The sequence below is a fragment of the Eriocheir sinensis genome, chromosome 12, assembly GCF_024679095.1.
Source record: "Eriocheir sinensis breed Jianghai 21 chromosome 12, ASM2467909v1, whole genome shotgun sequence".
Lineage (NCBI taxonomy): Eukaryota > Metazoa > Arthropoda > Malacostraca > Decapoda > Varunidae > Eriocheir > Eriocheir sinensis.
In genome coordinates this window covers 7246605-7267795 of record NC_066520.1, presented here as the reverse complement: position 1 = coordinate 7267795, position 21191 = coordinate 7246605, and the positions used below count along the sequence as shown (strand labels likewise).

General features: G+C 39.5%; 1 protein-coding gene across 5 annotated transcripts in view; it reads left to right on the top strand.

The window, feature by feature from the left end:
* LOC126997343 (uncharacterized) overlaps positions 1–21191 on the top strand; it is a 118649-nt gene that overhangs the window by 46300 nt on the left and 51158 nt on the right. For all 5 annotated transcript variants that reach the window (XM_050858390.1, XM_050858391.1, XM_050858388.1 and 2 more), the window contains 5 exons: positions 7278–8316; positions 9523–9673; positions 9906–10124; positions 20235–20393; positions 20894–21024. In XM_050858390.1, coding sequence (XP_050714347.1) covers positions 7278–8316; positions 9523–9673; positions 9906–10124; positions 20235–20393; positions 20894–21024 — 1699 coding nt within the window. The remainder of the gene's footprint in view (positions 1–7277; positions 8317–9522; positions 9674–9905; positions 10125–20234; positions 20394–20893; positions 21025–21191) is intronic.

Here is a 21191-nt window from a genome sequence, read left to right as displayed (position 1 = left end):
TCTGTACATGTCTAGTTTTTCCTTAAAGCTGTGCACACTCTTCGCCGATACTACTTCCCCACTTAGTCTATTCCAACCTCTATGTTTCTTTACGGGAAGCTTTTTTTTTTTTTTTTTTTTTTTTTTTTTTTCTCCAAGCATCTTCCTTTTCACAATTTTTTACTGTGTCCTCATGTGTTGCTGGTATTTCTTACTTCTCTTAGTAGCAACTCCTCATTATCTACTTCTTCCATTTTATTCCTTTCTCTTCTTTGTTCCAATGTTGGCAGGTCCATTTCCTTTAACCTTTCTTCATATAACAATCCCTCCAGTTCTGGAACCATCTTCATTGCCATCCTTTGTATTCTTTTTATTTTTTTCACGTGTTTCTTCTTATGGGGAGACCACACAGTTTCTGCATATTCCAACTTTGGTCTAATTGTAGTGGTAATCATCTTTTTCATCATATTTTTATCCATGTAGTGGAATGCTATTCCTATATTTCTTACCATTCATTCTATAAGTATCTCCGAATATCCTATTTACATGACTCTCAGACTGTTGATTATCTTGTAAATTGTCACTCCCAGATCTTTCTCTTTTTAAACTTTTGATATTTCTCCATCTCCCATTCTATATGTCCACTTTGGTCTTCCTTCACTCTTACCCATTTCCATTATATGACATTTCTTCACATTAAACTCCATCTCCCATTTCTTGCTCCAATCCCAAATCTTATTTAGGTCCTCTTGCAGAATTTCACAGTCTTTACTATTTCTTATGTGTCTCAGCAATTTCACATTGTCTGCAAACAAGCTTATGTAACTACTTACTTTCTCTGGCATATCATTTATATATACTTGGAAAAGTATTGGTGCCAGTACTGATCCTTGAGGCACCCCACTATCAACCTTTCTCCATTCCAATTTCATGTCCTTTACCACTGTTCTCATTTCTCTTCCCTTTAAGTAACTTTCCATCCAGTTTTTCATTTTCCCTTTCAATCCTCCTCTATTTTCCAGCTTCCATAATAGTCTTGTATGTGGAACTTTGTCGAAAGCCTTCTTCAAGTCCAAGTACACGCAGTCTATCCATCAATCCCGTAATGTCTGTCACTCACGGGTAAAAGCTTAATAAGTCTGTTACACATGAACGCCCTTGTCTAAAGCCATACTGTTTTTCTGTAATTATATTGTGTTCTTCTAGAAATTGTCCATTGCTTCTTTATCACTTTTTCACATATTTCACAAACTATACTGGTCAATGATACTGGTCTACAGTTCAGAGGTTCTTCCTTTTTCCCGCTTTTATATATAGGGACCACCTCAGCCCTTTGCCATTCCTTCGGTACTTTGCCAGTTGACATTGAGCACTTTATGATATCATATACCGTTCCAGTCAGCTGATTTCTGCATTCTTTCAAATTAAGACCTGAAACTCCATCCGGTCCTATTGCTTTCCTCTCTTCCAGCTCCTCCATTCTTTTATATATCTCTTCTTTAGTTACTATTACTTCATCCATTTGAACATTCATTTTGACATCTTGTGGTTCATTAAATTTTGATTCTTTTGTAATAACATGTTGAAACCTCTTGTTTAGTGGCTCAGTCATGTCTTTAGGATCTTCAATTATCTTATTTCCATCTTTCAGTCTTGCTATTTTTTCCTATGGTTTGATTTTTCCATTTATAAATCTATAAAACAATTTAGGTTCCTCCTTACACTTTTCAACAATATCCTTTTCGTATCCTTTCTCTTCCTCCCTCCTTATTTTCACATATTCATTTCTTGCTATCTTAAAGTCTTCTTTATTTCTTTGGTTCTTATTTCTTTTCCATCTTTTCCACGTTTTGTCTCTCTTTTTCTTTGCACCTGCACATCTTGCATTAAACCAATCTTGCTTTCCTCTTTCTAATGGTTTATATAATGGGACATTTTTTTACTCCTGTCTCATATGCCTCTATGAAAATATCATACTTTTCCTGCACCTCATTTGTTCTTTTTAACTTTTCCCAGTCCAGTTCTTCATAATATTTCTTGAGATTTTCTATGTCCGCTTTCCTGTAGTTTCTCCTTTTTCCTATGCATGATTCGTCTTCCTCAGTGACTTCCTCATCGGTTTCCAGCTCTATTATTACATGATCGCTTTTTCCCATAGGACACATATCTTAATTCATTCAACAGGTGCACTCCCTTTGTCAGTATCAGGTCCAGTCTTGCTGGTTTGTCATCACTCTTGTATCTTGTATTCTCAGTCAACCACTGTATCATTAAGTTTTCCGTAGTCAGTTTTAGAAATCTTTCCCCCCATGCCGTCTTACTTCCTCCACTTTCGAATGTTTCACAATTTACCTCTTTGCAGTTAAAGTCCCCTACCAACAAGACTTTTATTTACTTTAAGTAACCTACTCAAACTCTGAATGGTATCCTCTATCATCGTCTCATATTCTTCTCTGTTCCATGAGTTTGTTCTTGGTGGTACATAGGGTGCTATTATCATCAGCATTTCTCTGTTTTTATTCTCCAAGTTAACACTCACTATTTCCGCCTTTCCTTTTCCATATATTACTTATTTCAGTAATACCTCCTTTCTCGTCATTGTCATCACTCCTCCACCTACCTCCATACATTGTAGTTATTGCTAAACACTATTTGAATTTTCTCTTTTAGCTTTGTTTCTGTTAAACACACAATTTTGGGCTCTTTTTTTTCCTTTAGGTAATCTTGTAGTTCCAATTTTCTAGGTATTATCCCATCTACGTTGGTATACATCACACTTAAACCCTTAGTTGTTCCAATTTTTTTAGTTTCTGCACAATTTTGGCTTTTCCCTTATATACCTTTTCTTTACCCTGTCTCCCAAAACTCTCCCCCCAAAAATATTTTCTTTCTTCTGTTCTTGCACTATTTTTCTCCTTTACCTCTGCTTGGATTTCATTCCATTTTATCCATTCTTCTTCATTTCTGTTCTTCTTTATATATATTTCCTTACATTCATCTATTTCTTTTAGTTTAGTTGTTCTATACAATATTTCCTCTGTTACCTGCTGGGATTTTAGTCTTAATGTCATTGGTCTTGTTTTACCTTCTACATAACGACCCAGCCTAACAATCTCTTCCACCTCCTCCTCAAGGTTATGTAATTCTTCATCATTCAGGTTCTTCAGTAGGTCCTTCACTGATTTTAGTTCCTCCTTTTCCCTTCTTGGTTTATATGTTATATTCTTTTTTTTCATTCAAAATATTATTACACTCTTTTTCTTATATGCCACATCCCTTACTAACTTTTTATTTATTTATTTATTTTTTTTTTTTATAAGCCTTCACCAACTCTTTTTCTACATTTTCCTTCTCTTCTTTCAGTTGCTTTTCAATTACTTCCTTAAAATTTACATTAGCTTTTCATGTTCTACTTTCCAGGTCTTCATTTCACCCAACACTTCCTCTCTGACCCTTTGTTCCTCTTTGTTCACTATTGCCTTCAGGTCTTCGTTTCCCTTTCTTGCTACTCCTAGGCCTTCCTTCATGTTTTTTTAATATTTTGCCAACTTCTCTCTTAACAACTGTGTGTGTGTGTGTGTGTGTGTGTGTGTGTGTGTGTAATAATAATAATAATGATGATGACAGGTTTATTAATGTATGGCAGCCATTAGGCTGAAAATTTATAAATTAAAAATACAAAATACTAATACTAAATAGGCTCCACTAGAGGGAGGGAGAGGGTAGGAGGTGGTTTGGGAGAGCTAAAAATAGAGACAAATGGGAGAGGGAGGGTGGTGTGCAGGGGGCACTGAGAGGGTGGCGGCGAGGTGCTAATCTGCACTGCGGCCCTTTGGGTTTGACTATCACTGCTGGGCATTGTTTATCATCTGCACTATCGCTGGCACTGTGCTTTGTTTGAAACGGTCAGTTCGCGGCGCACTGAAGGGGGTGAGTTTGTTGTGGTGTCTGGTGAAGGGGGTGGGGGGAGGCACGTCTGGTGGCAGGAGGTGGCGATGGCGAGGATGGTGAAGCAGGGAGATGCCGAATTTTCTGAGGGCGTCCTGGTGCCTGTCAGAGAGACTCAGGGTGGTCAGGGCATTGTTGTAGGTGTGGTAGTCAGGGCCTAAAGACCCTGTATGCCCTCTTTTGAACCCTCTCAAGCTGCTGTTGTTGGGTGAGGGTAAGTGACGATGACCACACCGGGGAGGCATGCATGAGTTTTGGCAGTATGAATGATGTTTAAATATTGCACAGCTCAGCTGCTGGTGCCTTCAGCATCCTGAGTCTACGCAGCATGTACAGCTTGTAGGAGGCTGCTCTGACAGTGTTGGAGACGTGGAGCTTTCAGTTGAGTAGGTTATCCACAGTGATGCCAAGTAGTTTGGTGGACTGGACAGCCTGGAGGTGGTGTAAGCCAATTGACAGCAGTGGAGGTGGCACATCTCTTTTGGACGTGCAGACGTGCATCACCACGGTCTTGGTGTGGTTGATAGTGGCACTGTTGTCCAGCGTCCATGCCTGAAGGTTGTCGAGCGACGCTTGAAGAGGTGCATAGTCTTGATCCCTGTTGTTGATGGGGATGCCCAAGGTGCAGTCGTCAACATATTTCCAGCAATGCGGTGTGTCCATGAGGGAGTTGTTAATGAGCACCAAGAAGCAAAGCGGACCAATTTTGGTGCATTGCGGGACGCCACATGTCAGCTGAAGAGGGGGGGAGTTAGAGCCCTGGGAGCAAACTATTTGCTGGCGTGCGCTGAGGAAATCAGTCAGCCATGATACAATATTAGGGTGAAGCCCCAGCTCAATGGCTTTAGTAATGACAACAGTGTGGTCTACAAGGTCAAATGCTTTCCTGAAGTCGACAAAAGCAAGGGCAAGGGAGGTGTCTCGTTTGTCCAGGTGGCTGTGTATGAAATCTAGAAAGCTGACCAGGCAATGAGTGGTGGAGGAGTGCTTCATGTTGCCAAATTGTTGGATGTCAATGAGGCTACTAATATCATCATAAGGCCAGTTAAAAATAAAACCTTCACAAATGAGGCTGGGAATGGGCGTGATGGCGATTGACCTTAGGTCATTAAGGGACTGTGGGCTGTAAGTTTTGGGGATGGGAGTGACAAAGGAAGTTTTCCAGTCGCTTGGGCAAGTGTTTTGTTCAAGTGAAGCATTTATTATGGAGCAAATGGGGGTGGCAAGTTCAGGGGCAAATTCCTTATAAATTTTGATTGGGAAGTCAGTGGGCGTTGTAGCTCTGTTCGTCCTTAATTTCTTTAATTTATTGAAAACATCCACCTCCTGGACAGAGGGGGGTGGGGAGGGGGATGGTAGGTATGTGGGGAGGGCGGTGAAATCAAGTTTTGGGAGGCTTTGACAGATACCCGCGAAATGGGTATTTATCTCCTCGGCCGCTCGGTCAGGTGATAAATGTGAAGTGCAAGGGAAGGAGGGTGAGTGTTTGCCAAATCCACAAAGAGACCTGACCTTGTAATACCACTGTCTGTTGTTGGCCTGTTCAAGATGGTGTATTTTATCTGGATAATAGTTTGCTCTGGCAGTTTTAATCTCCTTGATGACTCTGTTCCTGAGCTGTCTGTAGTGGGCAGGGTCTGTGTTGTGGGCCCTGTTTCTCTGCGCGATGAGCCTCTTGATGGTGGGGGTTGATTCAGGGGGCGTCAGATGGATGAATTGTGAACCTCTTGACAGGGAAGAAGGTGTGGTAGGCGCTGGTAATAGTGTGCTGGTACTGCTCCCATTTGTGGTTGACATCTGGCTCATTTGTCACTTCAGTCCAAGAGTGTTGCATAATCCACTGCCCGAACCGTCTGATTGCCAAGTCAGTCAGGGGCCTGAATGACCTGGCGGAGGATGATTGAGGCAGTGAGGTGGTGTGAGCTGGTTCCCACAGGACTGACAGGTGGCCACTGCGTCCCATGGCGGGAAGAGGCTGGGGGGGTGAGTACTGCTGGCTCAGGTCGGTCATGATGAGGTCGAGAGTAGCTTGTTGGTGGTTGGGGAAATTAACGACCTGAGTGAGATTCAGGTGGTGCATCGTGTCGCTGACATCTAGACGGTTAAAATCCCCACAGATGACCAACTTGGCAGGGGGAAATTTCACTCGAAGCGCGTCTGCTGTGTCAATGATGTGGTCAATCAGCAGCTGTGCAGTTGGCGCACGAGAGGGTGGTATGCCACACAGTAGATGATGGAGGCAGTGTGGCGTGGATGGCGGGCAGGTGTGACCCTCACCCACAAGGCCTCCACTCCCTCGGGGGTGTCGACCTGAAGGTGTGAAGGAGGGAGGTCTGAGCGGCAGTACAGGGCCACTCCCCCTCCTCTCCTGTTAGTCTTGAGATGGTGAAATAGTTCATAGTTATCGATGTTGCAGATCTCGGGAACTATTTGCCACGCCTCCGTGATGGCCACCACACCAGCACCAGTGGACCTGACCGTCACCATTAATTCCTCGATCTTGTTGCTAAGGGAGGTCACATTGGAGAGGAGTAAAAAGGGCAGACTATACCATGCTCACGGCACCTCAAAATGTTTGTACTCCTTCTCCACCACTGCTTTGTTTTGACTCACTCTTGTAATGACAGGGATGTTTCTCGCCACTCGTCTGCCTCTCCTTCTGCTTTGATTGCAGAAGAGTTTGGTGTTTTTCGGGCATGTAATAACGTCCGTCGGAGGGTAGCCGCTCCCTCGCCTTAGTTTTAGCAAGTCACAAGGGCAGTAGCGACAGGTGGCGGGGGCGCACATTATTTTAACACTGGCAGCTGCAGCATGCACGCACGCTCACACGTATGTCACTCGTAAATGTACAGGATGGTGGCGTTTTCTGGTCGCCATCCACTGTTGCGGAACTACATTGTTCAACTTTAGCAGGTGTGGTCCCTGTAAGTAGAGTGATGAGGGCTTACAGCTACGGAAGGAGTGAAGGGGGGGAATAGGGGCCAACAGACTGACCCCGGGCTGCTGGGAGAGCGCCGAGCCGTGTCTTGACCGTGTGAGGTAGTGTGTGTGTGTGTGTGTGTGTGTGTGTGTGATAACATCCAATCTCTCTCCAATCTCAATAGTAATGGTCAAGGAAGTTGTATAATTAATCGGCAAAAAATTAGCAGTTGTTGGAATTTTCTTTATAACATGCTGTAATGGGTAATCATACCTCTTCTCTTTTCTCCAAAACCTTTACCTCGTTTTTTTTTTTTATTTATTTTTTTTTTTTTTAACTGCAGTCCTGTTGCAGCTAATGAAAAGGCAGGAACTTTTGATGACCTACTCTTTTAGATTCAAAGTTCACAATTTTTTTCTTTTAATTACAGGAAATGAAGAAAATAGTAATTGGAATCCAAGCACTGCAGGTGATGATAGTTTCCTTCAGGCTACAGAGAAGACTGGTCTAAGTGGCCATGCTCTTTACCGCTGTGGAAATGATGGCTGTGAGTACTCAAGCTTATCACAAGTCGAACTCAGGGAACACCTACAGATTTGTGATTTGGCTCAAGATTCAACTGTTGTCAGGTGCTACCATTGTGGAAAACAGTGTCGTCATCTCAGTACCCTCTTGGATCATCTTCGAGTACATGGACCCAAAAGATATTTTTGTGGAGTGACAGGATGTGACTATCGAGCCACCATGGTGCACTATTTCAAAAATCATATGAAACAAATCCACAAATGTTCTGGATTCAAGCAACTTTTGAAAGATTCTAAGAACAAGGATCCTGAAAGTCAGGAATATGTGGTGTATCCTAAAGATTCTATCCCAGCAGCAAGAGAAGGACACAGAAAAAGGAAGAATGAGTATGGAATTGATAACATTCACCGTATCCCACGTGCTCATGTCTCATACCAAGAGCTGAAATGTTATCATTGCCCATTTGTGTCAAAAGTTCGATTGAATTTGATCAAACATATCAGACTTCACGAAAAGTATCCAGATGGAATCCCACAAAGGCTAAACATTGCTTGTGGATCAAATTCTGCAATTCCATTCAAGCAGCCTGTGAATCCTGTTCCATGCTTAGAACGAAAAGAACTTATGTTCGATAAGATGATGAACTTAGCTGGCAGCAGCTTTGAAACTAAGAAGAAAAAAGAAGACAGTGACTTGAGAGCAAAGAATCCAATACCACCAGAGGAATACCAGAGGCTTCCAAAATATGTCCCAGAGGAACGATTATACACCTGTGGGATTGAGGGATGTAACTACCTCTCATGTGATGATATGATGTTGAAGTATCACATACGGACACTTCATGCAGATGCCACAACCTTTCCTTGTCCCCATTGCATTGACATGTCAATAACCGTTGAAAAGATGAGCTCCCACTTCAAGCTTCATGGAGAAAGGCTTTATAGGTAAGAACAGCTGATGTGCAGAGTAAATTTCTGTGTGATTAGATATATTAGAACTGAAAGTAAAGTGATTGGGGGTGCATCAAATTTTGTGTTTAATCAGCACCACAATGAAGTGAGGTATTGATCCCATAATTGGCTTTGGCCTCACCCAAAAGCTTTTGCATATAACTTTTCAGTAATAAAAACTTTGTGAAATTTGATGCCCCACTCTTACAATAAGACCATATTTTTAAATGAATATATATTATAATCATAATTATACAACTAGTGTAGCAGTGAGTATTTGTGTAGGCAAAAGTCATATGGGAATAAGGAAGACAACATTTCATGATAGCTATAGATGGCTTAAGAATTTATACTGTTCAGCCCTTAAACAACGGCTATTATTTTCATAGTGTGTTTCTATCTTGAGGCAGGGTATAATACAGCTGCTAATGTTGTTTTTTGTTTATTCGTGCTGTAGAAAGTGCTAACTCACTGAACAGTGGTGAAATTCAAATTAATTTATGGCTTGTAATAGGCTAGAGGGTGTGAAATATAGCTAGTTATGTGAGCTGCCAGCACAAAACAGTAGTTCAGAGAGACACACTACAGTCAAAGGGGGGACAAATTGCCGTTTTCTTCAAATTCTTTTCCTCTCACAATTGAATGACTGTAATAATAATTGTACTTTACACTGAAGTAACATAGACATTGTATACTTTAATCACTTAATCCTAGGAGCTGGTTTTGAAGGGATTTTGATACAAAAACCCAGGCAGTGGTAATGAGAGTGAATGATGAGGGGATGAAGGGAGGATGTGTGAGAGTGGGAGAAATAAATTATGACGTGGGGAAACAGGATTGGATAAGGGAGGGTCAGGTAAAGAGGTAGGAAAAGCTGGTGAAGGATGATTGTGGGAATGTGGGAAAGGGTGATGGGAGGAATTAGATGAGGAAGGGTGTTGTGGTGAAGAATCAGGGGAAGGACCACATTCTTCAAAATAAACACACTCTGACACTTGCTGCACTTACGACAGAAGCCTCTACGTCTACAGTTGAGCTGTTGAAGTGAAATCATCATTCTACAATCTACAGCATTCACTACCTCTGTCACTGCTCACAATGTATTAATTACTGCTGTCATTGTACTCAGAATAATCTTCACTTTCTGTCCAGTCCTTTCCTTTTAACTCTTAAATTTAATTCATATGAAATATATTGCAGGTGTGGCTGGTGTCAGTATATCTCCTCTCGGCGGAATGTGGTTGAGAGACACATGAAAGAGAAGCATCACTCCAAGAAACCATTTGACTATGTCATAAGGGAACCTGAAGATCCTGATGCCCAGAAAAAATCTGATGAGAAGCCACCTGAGGTAAGACAAATGTGCAATGCTCTTTGCAAAATACTATTACTTGAGTATTAGCAATAAAATATAGGGAAATCATCATTTACATAAAACTCAAATATTTTTAGAATACTGACAGGGTTCATAGTTTCACAATAATCAGTAATATTAAGAATTGTTCACAAATATATTAGAGGAGTCATAGTGTATTTTGATATGTTGTAGTCATTGTATATCAGTAATGAATTTGTTTTTACAGGAACCTGCTGTAAATATCCCACAGCCAACACAGGACCCACAGTGGCAGTGTGGTCTATGCAAGTTCAGTTCTGTGACACAGCAAGAAATGTTAAATCACACAAGCTTAAAACATTCAATCAAAAGTCAATTCAAGTGTGGATATTGCAGTGTTCGATCTTCAGTGAGGACTAGTTTTGATGCTCACTTTGCTGCCAAGCATCCAACTCAACAGTTTCGGGTTAGTAATTTATTTTTGCTGCTTACTTGTTTGACAGACTTAGGATAATAATGTGGGGGTATCATTAATGAGTAGTGTCTATGTAGTTAGCACATTAAATGGGCATCTATGGTATCCTTTGTTAAGTCCTGCTAGAGCTAACTTTAGTCCGACACATCTAAACTGGCGTCTCTGACGTAGACAGCCCCCTATACATTGCTGCCACATCTCCAACTGACCTCGCTGTACCTATGGAATGCCAGGACCCTAAAGCAAATTCCCACTTTTTTCACACACACACGCACACACACACACACACACACTGCGTTCAGCCGTCGGATTAGTAAACATCTGGGCCGCTCCACTCTGTGCCGTTGGAAAGACACAATCCTCGACCCGCGCCAGCTGTTGAGGAGCAAAAATACCTAGTGTAGTGTTGCAGAGGCCTGGGCTGTGCTAATGTTGGTTTGGTAGGTTTCCATTAGTGCAGTTTAGTATGATGAGTAATAAGAAGAAAGACCAGGGATGGATCGCGCCATTAAGCAGAAGAAGTAGAGCAAGAGGAGGTGACAACAACAGTGGGGAGGAAAGTGAGTACGAAGCTGGAGGTACTTCAGCTGAGTTTTCTGGTTTTGCGAGAAATGAGACGACATTATATAAGAGAGTGCTGCTGATGGAAAAAAAAAACTGGATAAATGGATCAACATGGTAAAGAGAAGGGATGAGGAAGAGGAGCAGAATAGAGAATTCCACCGCGACCTGAGAAATAGGATAAAACGACTAGAGGAAAATGAGAAGAAATTGATTAAGGAAAATGAGGAGCTAAAGGAAAAAGTAGCAAAGTACAAAGGATCAATGAAGGAAGGTTTGGGAGTGGTAAGAAAGGAAAATGAAAACTTGAAGGAATTGGTAAACAGAGAAGAACAAAGAGTTAGAGAAGAGGTGAAGACGTGGAGAGTGGAGAGTGAAAAAGCAAATGTAAGCCTAAGAGAAGTAATAGAACAGCAAATGAAAGAGGATAAAGAAGACGTGGAGAAAGAGGTAGTCAAGGCCTTAAAGAAAAATGAAGAATTAGTGAGAGAAGTAGCGGACAAAAAAAGAAGTGGTTATTTTTGGGATGAAAGAAAAGAATATAACATATAAACCAAAAAGGGATAAAGAGGAACTGAAATCAGTCAAAGACCTGCTCAAGAACCTAAATGATGAAGAAAGGCAGAGTATCGAGGAGGAAGTAGACGAGATTTATAGAATGGGTCCATTTATTGAAGGGAAAACTAAACCACTTAAGTTAAAACTAATATCACAAAAGGCAGCCGAAGACATGTTATATAGAACAACTAAACTAAAAGAAACGGAAGGATGTAAGGATGTATATATAAAGAAAAATAGAAATGAAGAAGAAAGGATGAAATGGAATGAATTACTGGCAGAGACAAAAGTAAAAAATAACGCAAGATCTGAGGAAGAAAAAGAAACATTTTTTTGGAGAATTTCGGAGGATTGAATCAAGAAATGGTTCATAAGGGAGAAGAGAAAGGGGAGTGAAAACTAGATAAGAAAGATACAGAGAGGGGTATAAGAATAATGTACACAAATGTAGATGGGTTGATCTCTAGTAAATTAGAGCTGCAAGATTATCTAAAAGAGAGGGATCCCATGATAGTTTGCCTAACTGAAACTAAACTAAAAGAAAACATCCAAATTGAGTTAGATGGAAGATACAATGTATGGAGGAAGGATAGAATGGGCAAAGGCGGAGGAGGAGTGGTGATAATGATAAAGAAAGAGTTATTAGTAAAATCAATAGAATATGGAGAAGGAAAAGCAGAAATAGTGTGCGTAAGCTTGGAAAACAAGAATAGAGAAAGGATGACGATTGCAGTAACATATGTACCACCAAAAAAAAAACAAAAAAAAAAAAAACTACATCATTGAGTAAAGAAGATTATGAAAACATGATTGATGACACCATACAGAGTTTGAGGAGATTACTTAAGGCAAACAAAGGAGTAATACTAGTTGGCAATTTCAATTGCAAAGAGGTTGACTGGGAGAGGTTTGAGAGCAATGGTAGTGATGTGGCATGGGGGAATAGATTCTTAAATTTAATGATGGAAAATTTGATGATACAAAGGGTGAAGGAAAACACTAGATATAGAAGAGACGATGAACCGGCAAGACTGGATTCAGTGTTGACAAGAGAAATTCTCGTGAAGGATGAATTGAGGTATGATTGCCCCCTGGGAAAAAGTGATCACATGCTCATAGAGATGGAAATGGAGGAGGGAGGAAGGGAACAAGACGAGACTTATAGAAGCGATAGATTAAACTATAGGAAAGCAGAGGTGGAACATCTCAAGAAGTTTTTTTGTGAAATGGATTGGAAAGAGTTAATGAGTACAAGCGAAGTTCAAGGAAAGTATGATATTTTCATGAGGGCGTACAACACAGGTGTTATGAAGTTCGTACCAAAATACAGACCGAGGGAGAGGGCTAAAAAGGACTGGTTTAATGCAAGATGTGCAAAGGCAAAAGAAACGAGAGACAAAGCGTGGTCAAAATTGAAAAGGAACAAAAATCAAAGAAACAAAGAAGACTTTAAGGCAGCGAGAAATGAGTACGTGAAAGTGAGTGTGGGGTCCTTGAAAGGTCTGGACTTCCGAAAATCCCGTAAATTTTCAGCAATAAAAAAATATAAAATAAAGTATCTGAAAATTGAGTTCTCGGACTCGCAGCCCCTCTAGTCCTTATTATTATTTAAATATCTGACCAGTCACATCTCTCATAGGGTAAGCAAAAGCCAGATAAAACCTGCTCTTAAGTTTATTGAAAGCAACAAAGAAACTCGCTGGAAATTAAAAATAATTAATCAATACCAAGCACACAGCAAACTAGCTATCTATCTTAAAACATCCTAGCAAATGGTTACTTAGCTGTAGGTGGGAGAAAGGGGGAGCCACACCCTGATCTGCCTCGTGGTCTGGATCCCTGGAGTCCTTCTTCAATTCTCTCTGCAACACGCCGTGCCCTCCTTACCTCCCACGGGCTTCCCTGACCTGAGTACACAGTCACTCTGGACTTGCGGATACTACAAGGCTGGAAAGACCACCACGATGAGAAACGTGGCGCGGGAGGATGTGAGGGACGTCCGCTTGCGGCGAAGTCTGGGAGGAAGATGGCAGCGGGCCCACAATGCTCCGCTCCCCGGCCGCGGTCAAGATGCCAGCTCTCGCCATACTGACATCTCGTTTTCTGTGCAACACTTACGCTAAAACGCCCTAAAGGCTATGGATTTATTATTTATTAATAACCTAACACATGCACTAGATAAATAGTGGTTCATGCATCCTGCACATAGCTCAGCTTTGGCAGTATTAACGAAATGATTTGAAAAGTGCGCTGTTCCCGCCTTCTAGTTTTCCCGCCTGACTTGTGACTACTCCCGCTCTCTCAATCAAAATGTCGGGGACTCCCGCGGTATTTTTCCACGGACCACTCCCTGAATAATGAAATCATGACAGTGAGAAAGGAAGAAGAGAAACGATACGAAAAGGATATTGTTGAAAAATGTAAAGAACAACCTTAACTATTTTATAGATTTATAAATGGAAAAATTAAATCAAGAGAAACAATTGAAAGACTGACTGAAGAGAATGTAGAGATCAAGGATCCCAAAGGCATGGGGGAATTATTTAACAAAAAATTCCAGCATGTGTTTACTAAAGAATCATTATTCAATGAACTGCAAGAAAACAACTTAGATGTATATATGGAAGAGGTCAAAAGAGATAAAAGAGGAGATAAAAAAACTATTGGGGGAATTGGAAGAAGGGAAGGCCGTGGGACCAGACGGAGTTTCAGGTTTTATACTTAAAGAGTGTAGAAATGAGTTAGTCAGCCCGATGTATGACATCATTAGGTGCTCAATAAAAACTGGCACAGTGCCTAGGGAGTGGAAGAGGGCAGAAGTGGTACCTATACAAAAGTGGAAAAAAGGAAGAACCCCTAAATTACAGACCGGTGTCTCTGACCAGCGTAGTATGTAAAATATGTGAGAAATTAATAAAAGAACAATGGATGAGATTTCTAGAAGAACATAATCTAATCACAAACAATCAATATGGGTTTAGGAAAGGCCGCTCATGTGTGACAAACTTGCTGAGCTTTTACTCAAGAGTGACGGACATATTACAGGAAAGAGACGGATGGGTGGATTGCATTTACCTAGACTTAATGAAGGCATTTGACAAAGTTCCACATTCAAGACTGCTGTGGAAACTAGAAAATAAAGGAGGATTGAGAAGGAAAATGAAGTGCTGGATGGAAAGCTACTTAAGAGGAAGAGAGATGAGAACCATGGGTAAGGACACTAGATCGGAATGGAGAACGGTGGAAAGTGGAGTGCCTCAGGGGTCGGTTTTAGCACCAGTACTCTTCCTAGTCTATATTAATGATATGCCAGAGGGAATAAACAGCTACATGAGCCTGTTCGCGGATGATGCTAAACTGCAAAGACATATAAGAAACAATGAAGACTGCAAGGAGCTGCAAGAAGACCTAAACAAGATTTGGAAATGGAATCAGAAATGGGAGATGAAATTCAACGTGAAGAAATGTCATGTTATGGAAATGGGAAAAAGTGTAGAAAGACCAAAATGGACATATAAAATGGGAGATGGTGAAATATTAAAGAAAGTAAATGAAGAGAGAGACCTGGGAGTAATAATGCAAGATTATATGCAACCAGAAAGTCATATAAATCGGATCTTCAGTGATACATATAACATGGTGAGAAATATAGGCATAGCATTCCACTACATGGACAAAGAAATGATGAAAAAAATTAATTACTACTATGATCAGACCTAAACTAGAATACACGGAAACAGTGTGGTCTCCACATATAAAGAAACACATAAAAAAACTAGAAAGAATACAGAGGATGGCAACAAAAATGGTTCCAGAAGTGGAGGGACTGACATATGAAGAGAGACTAAAGGAAATGGACTTACCAACACTAGAACAAAGAAGAGAAAGAGGAGACCTAATACAAATATATAGGCTATTGAGTAAAATGGAAGAAGTAGATAACGAGAAATTGCTACTAAGAGAAGAACCTTCCAGCAGGAATACTAGAGGACATAGTAAAAAGTTGAGGAAGGGAAGATGCTCAAGAGACATAAAGAAATATAGCTTCCCACAAAGAAATATAGAGGTTTGGAACAGACTAAGTGAAGAAATAGTATCGGGGAAGAGTGTGCAGAGCTTCAAGGAAAAGTTGGATAATTATAGATACGGAGACGGGACCACACGAGCGTAAGCCCAGGCCCTGTAAAATTACAACTAGGTAAATACACACACACACACACACACACACACACACAAGAGAGAGAGAGAGAGAGAGATCCATGACCAGTGATGATTCTGTATTTCAGAAGATATAGTTACAGCCCATAAATTGTGGTCATCAACTGATATTTGATACCCATTGAACTAAAAATCACAGCCCCATAGTTGTTGATACTCAGGTGTAGGGAGTAGACTGGAGCCAGTACGGGCTGAAAAGAATTGCTCACCTCAGTTTCTTCCTGATATAACAGGCTGCAATGGAGATTTCTATAAAAAATTAATAAAGAACAAAACTTAAGTAAGCTATGTCCAGGTACTGTAATGTCCCAGGATACCAACTTAGTAGTTACCAATCAAGTGAATGCAAAATCTGAAATGTATCATTAACTTGTAACTTCTGACCTTATTTTTCATATAAACACCATCGTGTACATGAACAAATGGCATCATGGATTTGCCACTACATAGAAAAAAAATATAACAGCTAATGTTGGGTAAAATACACAATGTAATTCAGTTTTATGTCATGCTATCACTGCCTAATTTTTCTTGCATAAATTTACATGTCTACTGACCTGGTGAAAAGAAATTACAAAGAAGATGGTTGCTTTCTGAAGGCCACGATGTGAATTGACCATAGCAGCTGAAAGAAAAGAAAAGTTGCAAAACCAAGTTTGTGCAAGATATTATAAACTCTACAAAGCAACTGAATTTTGTAGAAAATGTTTCTTAAAATCTGCAAACTGCAACTATAAAGGTTCATAAGTGCTCTACAAGCTGAGAGCCACACTGTGTCCCTCTTGTGATGAGAATTGTCCCTGCAGTGACACTGACTGGGCTTTGGTGCCTCAAGATGACATCATGCCTGCTTTAAGAGAACAGGTGACCTTGTAATTACAAATGATCAACAGTAACCAGAATTGCATTAATGACAGTATAAAGCATCCTTATCTAGATGTGTTTGGGAAGCCAGTGACTTAGAGGTACAGAACTGCTTTAATTTTGATATGGGTGTACATTTATTTCATTGGACATGCTTTGATACCTAAAATTAATGTGCTTCAGCACATATAATATATATATATATATATATATATATATATATATATATATATATATATATATATATATATATATATATATATATATCATTCTTAACAATAAACTTAGGTAGCAGAATAATTACATGAGGGTCTGACAAAGCCATAGATTTTTCTCCATGACCGGCAGGGAAGTAGGATGAAGGTGAGGGAGGGCCTGCTGCTGAGGCATGGGGTACCAGAGTAGAGGCTCGTGAGAGGAAGACATGGCTGCTGGGTCACCACTGGTCACTGAGGTGAGAAGGTCAGTGTCTCTTTGGAAGCACCACAGTGAACCTGTCTACCTGTGTAACCACCATCTGATGTCTTTTTTCTTCAGTGTGTCTTGCAGCACCACATGTGGTTGTTACTTAGCACCAGAGTTCCATCTGAATATTGATTTAGAACATTTTCCCACTGAGGGATAGCAACTTATGGAATCTATGTAAAATTTAAGTTATAAGCCTTTGTGATTCTTGCCCAGTACTGGAAAACTCCAAACCATTGGTGAATATCAGATGACTGAGTATTGTGCCCCAAGTCTTATTGTGTTCTATGCTGCATCTCAAAACACTCACCTTTCTATCCATTTGGGAACATAATTCAATTTAAAATAGTAATAATAGATGTGATCTAGGGATGACAAGGACTCATGATTTTCATTAATTTATTAAGTAACTAAAGAGGTGATATACATCTTCATTAAGGCACATGAAGATGAACATGAACATTAGCATGAATATTCAGAAAAAAGCAAAGTATGAGGTTCCTTCCACAATGTCCTTACACATGTTATTGTGTTTAATCAACATTTTCATCTCTTGTTTATCTTTTTTATTGTTTTGTTTTGTCTGACTGACTGGAGTGCAATTGAATTGTTTGGTGCATTGCTTTTGTCTATTTTTTGGCATTTTTTTATTTTTTCCCTTGATTTGCTTCAATGTTACTGAAAAAGCTATATTTGACCCTTGGCTGAAAATTTTGAAGCATCAGGATTTCCGGACTATCAGACACTGAATTACAGGACTTTTACTATCTCTGAAGAATACAGTAAACCCTTGCTTTTGTGGACCACAATATGACGAATTTCAGCTTTAATGAACTTTTTGGTCCAGTACAGCATGTAAAGGGGATTGGCCAAACAAGTTCAGTAAGTGCAGGTCTGCCTTAGAGTAGGTCACACTAGGTATACACATGGCTTCCTATCATGGCGTCTGCAGAGCGATTATTTTCCCTCAGCCAATCTGTTTTGGCGGTCTTCCTTTGGTTTCTGTTCATTGTGTGCGTGCTGAGTGTAGTCTTGACATCTCCACTTATATACATGATATTCTAGATGAACCAACATCTAGGAGTGGGAAGCGGAAGTTGGAATTTTTTGGGAATCATGGAATTCCAGCCAAACGGTCTGTCCAAATCATAATCTGATTTCACAGTTGAGTTATACGGATGATTTTCTACAACTTTTATTCAATGAGATTCATTCCAGAATGAAAAACTACAAAATTATTTTTTCGAGTTTCACTGCAACCTTGGCTCTCTGTAGGCAGTAAATTTCCAGGTCAAAGATTATAAACTATATTTTTCAGACTCCATCGCGATAAAATGAGCAACTTTTCTTCGATAAATTTTCCTGTACGTCGCACCAGTAAAAAGTTGGAATTTTGGGGGAATCGTGGAATTCCAGCCAAACGGTCTGTCCAAATCATAATCTGATTTCACAGTTGAGTTATACGGATGATTTTCTACAACTTTTATTCGATGAGATACATTCCAGAATGAAAAAACTACAAAAATTTACCAAAATTGTTTTTCGAGTTTCACCACAACTTTGTCTCTTTGTAGGCAGTAAATTTCTGGGTCAAAGATTATAAACTATATTTTTCAGACTTCATTGTGATAAAATGAACAACTTTCCTTCAATAAATTTTCCTGTATGTCGCACCAGTAAAAAGTTGGAATTTTGGGGGAATCATGGAATTCCAGCCAAATGCGACAACCTAGAAAGAAATGGATTTAACAGCAGGATGTGTCAGAAAATTTTCTATAAAACATCTTTTATGACTTTTTTCAGTTTCAAAGTGTATTTTTTGATGACTTTTGCAGTTTAATGGGGTTATTCACTGTTATTTTTATTGTTTTATACTATAGTTTATTTTGTTTTATATTCAGAGCCATATAACCCTACATTTGCGTCGCCAAGAATTGAATGCCCCAATAATCAATCAATCAGTAAGTGCTGGGTTCGAATTGGTGGTGGACCAGCCAAATATATATACACACGTTGATCAGTGACAGTGTAAATAAAGCTGACTGGTGGTGCATGTCTAGTCAGTCTAGCTCTGTCCTGACTGTAATCACCTCTGCTCTTGTCCTTGCGTGCCCCACTTTTAATCTTACACAACAAACAATCTTCCTCATATATGAAAATGGTCAGAAATAGCTATTTTTCAATTCATATAACAAGCAAGGTGTGTTATGTATGAAAACTTAATATCCCTCAGATATAACTTGATTTTATATTTAACATCACCCCCTTTCCCTCTATTGGTTAATTAAAGTGTGAGATTTTGTACTGAATATTGCAGTAGCAATCCCACCAGTACCGGTACTGAGCAGTCTGGTACTGGCACCATGTCATATACCCAGTGCCTTTAGTACCAGTGCCAGTACTGATACTTGCTCAACCCAGCTGTCAACATGGTTGTTTGTTTACAGTTATCAGCTGAGCAGTTGCTTTTAGTTATGATCCAGTTTTTATTATTCTTTTCAAATGTTTATTACCTGATTTTTTGTAGAAAGAAGCATTCATTATTAAGTACTTCACATGGCATGATGTGGATAACCCTTTCAATACGTGACGCAGACGTCGGCGTCACAGTATGGAAAGGGTTAAGAGGAAATGGAAGAGGATTAATCCTCTTCTAAACCTCTTAATCCTCTTCCATTTCCTCTTCATCCTTTTCTAAATTTCTTAAGAGGAAATGGAAGAGGATTAAGAGGTTTAGAAGAGGATTAATTCGCTTCCATTTCCTCTTAACCCTTTCCATACTGTGACGCCGATGTCTGCGCCACCATATTGACAGGGTTAAGCTCCTGAACTTGAAAAAGAAAATGGTGGAGACTGCTTGGTGCATCCTTTGTTGATACTTAATGCAAGTCTTCAAATAACTTGTTTTAGTTAATCTCTTAGATGTGCTGCTTAAATCTGCTGAACTAAGTGGTAAAAGTCCAGGGCAGGTTCTGAATATTGGTGATTGCCAGTCTGAGTATCATAAATGTCTGGGATCAGGCTGTGGTTCACTGACTGTAGCAATTTCCATTTCCTGGACTTTTCTGGTTCTGGGACAGGTGCTCTCCATATTTGTCCAGGAAAACAAGGGTCGAGGGTAGTCACTTTGCCAGTTTGCATGCAGAAAAAAGGTGAATACCACTGACACATTCTGACCATCACTTGTGAGCTTCTTACTTCATTGGATGAAAGATCTGAAGCCAAGCTTGTGCAGCTTGAATTTTCTTGAGCATATGTTTCTGGCACCCATGATGACCTTTTACTAAGACTTCAACAGTGGATTCTATTTTCAGGTCCAGTAGTTTAAGTATTATAGTATGTAAAGTTCAAATTTATCTTGCTTTACTAAAAATATAGATGCTTAAATTTGTAAACAGCACTTTTTGCACCTGATATTGTATTTTTTCTTCACAGGTACTTTGTATGTATTATCGGTTAGATTCAGAGGACATTGAGCCTCTAAATCATGGAGATGCACAGCACATGCACGAGCCCCTTTGGAAACGTAATGACCCTGAACGTATTCGTCACATTCGAGGCATTTTGATTGATGATGACCCTGAAATCAAAAAGGTAGTCATTTTGAATATTAATTTGTTGCTATGAAAGTATTTTAGAGTGTAATATGTAGTAGCTGGTAAATGTGTTCATATTCAGTTTAAAAAAAACAGTTGAATCAATAATGATGATGGTTCCAGTCCATGGTCAAATTCTTTTTAGCATGTGAATCATATATTATCTTAATCAGTATAAAATTGTTATGCTTTGTATTGTCATTGATTTTGGCTTGAACTATAAAAGTTACAAGGAAAGTTAGAGTGATGATATACACAAAGATTCCAATCATATTGCAAAAGTAGGAGTAGAATACCAGCCGAATAAAACCTCTCATCGTGGAAAATTATGTAATGGATGATATATATATATATATATATATATATATATATATATATATATATATATATATATATATATATATATATATATATATATATATATATATATATATTATTTTTTTACTGTTTCTTGCCACAAACACGTAGAAACACTAAAATTTGTTTTATTCCTTCTAGAATTGGTTTAGACAAACCAGTACAGGAAAGCCAGACAGAGGGGAGTTTGTATGCCCGAAGTGTGGATCATTCAAAACTGCTTGTGTATCCACATTTCGTTCTCACCTGTGTAGGGAAGCATCTTATGCCAGGTATGTATGACTGTTTTGGGCAATTTTGCTGAACCTGGGCATATATATTTAGATTATTCTGGAGAACAACGAACATTTTCATATCACAGCCTCTTCAGCTCTGTAATGAGTTTTGAGAGTAGCTAGGATGGTGCAGATGTGGGACCTGTTTACAGAATCAGGTATGG